General features: G+C 41.0%; 1 protein-coding gene across 1 annotated transcript; it reads right to left on the bottom strand.

Annotated features, from left to right (window-relative positions):
* Positions 1-1,389: 1,389 nt before the first annotated feature.
* LOC124232898 (zinc finger MYND domain-containing protein 11-like) lies at positions 1,390-3,223 on the bottom strand. Its single transcript, XM_046649807.1, is given in 4 exon segments — positions 1,390-1,869; positions 1,871-2,190; positions 2,193-2,751; positions 2,914-3,223. Coding segments are annotated over 4 exon segments (1,635 nt in total). The 5' UTR covers positions 3,190-3,223.
* Between the last annotated feature and the right edge of the window lie 2,085 nt (positions 3,224-5,308).

A 5,308-nucleotide genomic window follows, 5' to 3' on the forward strand; every position in this document is an offset into this window, starting at 1 on the left:
AGCTATAATCCCTGAATATAGTGCTGCTGTTATTATTTTGAACAAATGGTTATCTCCTACATCAATTAAGAATAAGAAAATAAAAGAGTTTGTTTTAGCTTCATTTTTTTTTGCTCGCGAATGCCCTTTCTTTCTTTATGTAGAGTCAAGTTTCTGGCCTGTATCATTTTCCTTCTCTTGGAAGAACTTCTTTTGCATTTCTTCTCCTTGGTAGGTCTATTGTGGACAAACTCCCTCAATTTTTGTTTGTATGAGAAAGCCTTTGTTTCTCTTCATTTTAAAAGATAATTTAGCTGGATACATAATTCTAGGTTGGTGGTTCTTTTACTTGAACACTGAAATATTTCACTCCACACTTTTCCTGTTTGCGTAGTTACTGAAGAGAAGCCCCAGTGTAATTCTTATCCTTGCTCCTCTATGGGTAAGATTGTTTTCTCCTCTAGCTTCTTCCAATTTTTTTTTTCTTTGTCTTTGATTTCCTGCAGTTGGAATATGACATGCCTAGGTATGGTTTGGTTTTGTTTGGAATTTATCCTCCTTGGTGTTTTGTGAACTTCTTGGACCTGTGTTTGTTCTGTAATTAATTTTGGGAAGTTGTCAGGTATAATTGCTTCAGATATTTCTTCTGTTTCTTTCCCTTTTTCTCCTCCTTCTGATATTCCCATCGCATGTATATAATACCTTTTAAAATGGTCCAATAGATTTCTAGTTGAATGCCATTGTGGTAAGAAAAGACACTTGATATGATTTCAATCTCCTTAAATTTTTTAGATTTGTTTTGTTGCCAAAAATGTGATCTATGCTGGAGAATGTGCCATGTGCACTTGAGAAGAATGTGTATCCTGCTGCTGTTGGATGGAATGTTCACTATGTATATTAGATGCTTTTGGTCTACAGTATAGTTCAAGACTACTGTTTCTCTATTGATTTTTCTGTCTAGATGATCACGTCTCTCTCTGCCTTTCTCTTTTTCTTTTCACATCAAGGTAGTATGTTTTATTTCTGAAACAGTTCTCACATTCAGATCTACTTTAAATGCTTCTTTGTTAAACTCACTTGTATTCACCTGTTGTTTTTTAAAGATCTTTAGTTTAAAGGTCAAAATCTCTGTAAAACCTAAAAATGTTTTAAAATTTGCTGAAAATGCAACAAATTCTCACTAAAATTTATTTAAAATAATACCCTCCACTGATGTTACTTTTCCCCCCTGAAAAACTCTGGAGGAGCATTAACAAAAGATTTAAACTACTGTGCAAAATTTCTTCACGAAAAGTGTTTAAAGGCTGGTGCAAAATGGGGAGCAAATTCTAAACAATTTTGGCTCCTTGGAAACAAAAACCGCTGTGTCTGAGAAGAGTCGTCGTCGGCGCTCTCCGGGAAGAGCCGCCTTCATCTCTTCCGGCGGCAGGTGCGCTTGTGCTCGGCGTGCCAGTGCTCCTGCTGACACCTGATGGAGCAGCACGACGTGTTCCAGCAGCAGTACATGACCTCCTCCTCACAGTTGTAGCACCACTGCTTCTTCTTGGTCTGAGAAATTAGTTGTTTGTGCTGTGTTGCTAGCTTCTTGATTTCTTCTACAAATTCTTCTTTGCACTTCTCTTTTACTTGCTTACCTTTTCTGTCCATCTCACCCTGCATATTGGCTACAGCTTCATGTACAGCTTGTCTTTTTTCTTCTTCCATTTCAGAACACAGCTTTTCTAGAGCTTCTCGTACAACTCTTTCAGTTTCTCGCTTGTGATCAGACTTCATTTGGTCTTTAAAGTCATTGAAAATTTTGGTGTATTTGTCGTGGCACATACTTTGACACACTCCGTCACTGGTGGTCTGGGTGTTCTGATGCAGCATTCTTGGGGAAGAGGCACTTAACCTTCTTGGTCTGAGTTGACACTGAAACTTTTTCGATTGGCTGAGGCATTGTGGGGATTTCCTGGCTGGAACTCACTGCTGCGGTTTCAGGCTCTGGTTCTTCTTTTTTCGGTTCCACACTCTGATTACGTCGTCCTTTCTTTGCTCTTGGTTCTTGAGTCACCTTTAGCTGCTCATTGCTGGTAGAGGAGATACTGGACTCTGCCTCCTCCTCCCCTCGGTCCTCATTCCTAGGCTTCCAAAATCTTCCTTCACGAAGGAAACGCTGATGCAGCTCCAGCTCATCACACGCCTTTTTCCATCCCATACTGTGCTTAACGTATGAACATTGACTGTGTTATCCTGTATGTTTTCAGAAGGAATCCAGGTCCTTTGGTGGTGGTGACCAAAGAAGCGGACGTCAACTTGATTGTCCTCTTTCTGCATGACTTTGGCTGTCCAGAATCCAAAACCTTTCATTTTAGCCCAATCCAGCTCATGATTAGTTATACAAGGGTAGCAGAACCAACTGTCAGGACGAGTATTTGACAAATAGAAGCAATTCTTACAAAGCTGTAGTTCATCCAGCTCATGACATGTGTCTTTATATAGCATCCTTGCTATGTTAGCTTGCTCACTGTCCGCTCCATAGAAAATCACTGTGTTGTGGAGAAGTAGCTGAGCATCAGCTTTGAACTCTTCGTAACTTCGATATTTCCCTTCATTCACTTTCTCCTGTATGGTGGGGACGTCGACTGCTGAGTGTATGAGCCTCTGGTACATCGGGTGTTTGTTGTCCTTCCCCTTTTTATGAAGGTCTATAGCCCTCTCCTTCATGTAGGAGACGATGAACCTCAGGTAGGTGCTCATCTCCTGCTTGTTTGTATTTTTCTTCTTGATGCTCCTGCAAACTGGGCACTGCCAGTGACTACTGCTGTCTCTAAGCCTGTACTCATCAGACAAACACTTGGAATGATACACACGAAAACACAGGTCACATATCAGCACCTCTCCAGACAAATGGCATTCAAAACAATACAAGTCATGATTTTCTGTTTCCCCGTCAATCTCATCTCCTGGCAACCAATATCCTTCCTGTTCAATACCAGCTTTGGAACCTTTGCAGCCCACTGTCAGAGTCTCCACAACGAGACCATCCTTCACAGCTAAGCTCAGCTGACGGGTGGTTTCTTTTGGATGCATACTGTGGACTCGAGACATATACCTTGCGATACGGTCAATGTTGGCAATTTGCTTCTGGTTTCGTATAATCTCAATGGCTACCCAAAGATGCTGGATAGCTTTTGTAGCCGCCTGTCGCCTTTTTGTTAAACGTGCCATGACCTGTTTACTGCTTTAGGGTGTCTCCGCGGCGAGCGGCGTACCCGAGACCCGGGGGCAGGAAGTTGGGGCGCCACCGCCGCGGGGAAAGTTTGCGTCTTGCGAGGCCGCGGGCCGCTCACGTGGCGGTGTCTGCGCGGGGCGGGCGCTCTCCCGGCCCGGCCTCCTCCACCTCGGTCCGCCCCCGACGTGTACTGTGCGGCCCGGCGGCCCCGCCGAAGGCTCGGGCTCGGGCGCTGGCCCGCTGGGCCGCGGGCTGCGGCTCCCTCCCGGCCGGCCGGCCGGCGCCGTGCACGCCCACTCTGCCTTTCTCTTATAAAGAAACTTGTTATTGGGTTTGTGACCTGTTCAGATAATCCCAGATGATATCCTCATCTCAAGATCTTTAGCTCAACTACCACCTGCAAAGATCCTCTTTCCAAACAAGGTAACATTCACAAGTTCCAGAAATTAGGACACAGATATATCTTTTGAGGGCCACCATTGAACCCACTACTCCTAGCATACATACAAATGAGTGGATAAAGTATATAGGAACTGTTTTAAGAAAAGAAAATGAACACTCACCACTTAGCTTAGGAAATAAAACATTATTACTACTTTGGGAGACCATTCCATCTGTCTGTTTCCAATCATATTCCCTTCCTTCCTTTAGAAACAATTTCCATTTTGAATTTTCTGTTTGTCATTCTCTTGTCTTTCTTTACAGTTTTACCAAATACGAATTATTCTTAAGCCATACCTTGTTACATTACATTAATTTTGCTTATTTTTAAACTTTATGTAAATAAAATCACACTATATGTATTCCTCTGTGATTTACTTTTTTCATTGATTATTATGTTTCTGCAATTCATCCGTGTGAATGCATGTGGCTGTAATTCATTTTGATTCATGGATGAATATGTTGTGTGAATGAACCTACTTTATGAAAGCACCACAATCTATTCATCCATTCTATTGTTGATGGACATTTTGGGTTGTTTCATGACATCTTTATACATCTCCTGGTGCAAACTTGCGTGAGTATCTTCAGGGCATACACATTTAGGAGGGAGATTGTTGAGTCAAATTCGCTCAGTAAAGCCAAACTTTGTCACGGGATTGCGTATTTTACAGTCCTACCAGCAGTGGAAAGAGTTCCCTTAGGAGCACATCTTCTCCATTAGTTCCTCTTATTAGATAGTTTTAGATTTTGCTGATTTGGTGAGTATCAAAATAATGTCTCAATTTGATTATAAGTTGCATTTCCCTGATTACTAGTGAGGTCAAGTATCTTTCACATATCATTGGTCATTTTTATTTCCTTTTCTCTAAAATGACTGGGTCTTTTGTTATTATTTATTCTTAGGAGTTATTTATATATAAGCATATTAATCTTTTGTCAGTTCATTGATTTGATTGTTTAATATTTAACTTTATTCCTTCCAGACTTCTGGGAGTGAATACTATAAGATAAGATCCACTTGTTAACAGTTATTCAAAGAGGGAAGCTTTCCTTATACTTCGTGTTTCTCTTTTGGCCCCTGACATCTTTCTGCCCATCTCCTTGGGATCAGCAGAAATAGGCATAAAGACAGAGAGGGATAAAATGTTGACCTTGCTAATCTTTAAACTACGCAGAGTACCAACAACTTTGTGTGCATATTCCTAAGATTTTAAAGTCTTCACTCTCTAACTTACCTTAAAAGCAAGGCTATCTGAGAATGGAAATCTGACTCAGACATTGTTGAAATTCTCAAATGCAGACTGAGTACCAAGATGCCAAAAAAGAGGCCAAAGTCCTTAAGAAAACCAGAAGCCATGCTGTTATCAAAAATGAGTTATGTGTTTTATTTAAGGATTCAAGTTAAGTGGAATGTGTCATTTCAAATTGAGCTTTATGTGAATTGATTTCACTCAAACCAGCCTATTCCTGTTCCTTTTAATATTTCCAATGTCTTGCCTGGTAGACTACAATATTGTGTAGTGATTAAGAAATCTGCCTTTGTAAGACCTAGATTCCAGTCTTGGTTCTGCAGCTTCCTGGTCAATAATAACATAACCTATCTCACAGAGCTGCTGGGAAAAAGTAAAAAGGTAATGCATGTAGATCATTCAGCATAGTTCTTGGCACGTG

This window comes from Equus quagga, unplaced genomic scaffold, assembly GCF_021613505.1.
Source record: "Equus quagga isolate Etosha38 unplaced genomic scaffold, UCLA_HA_Equagga_1.0 145788_RagTag, whole genome shotgun sequence".
NCBI lineage: Eukaryota > Metazoa > Chordata > Mammalia > Perissodactyla > Equidae > Equus > Equus quagga.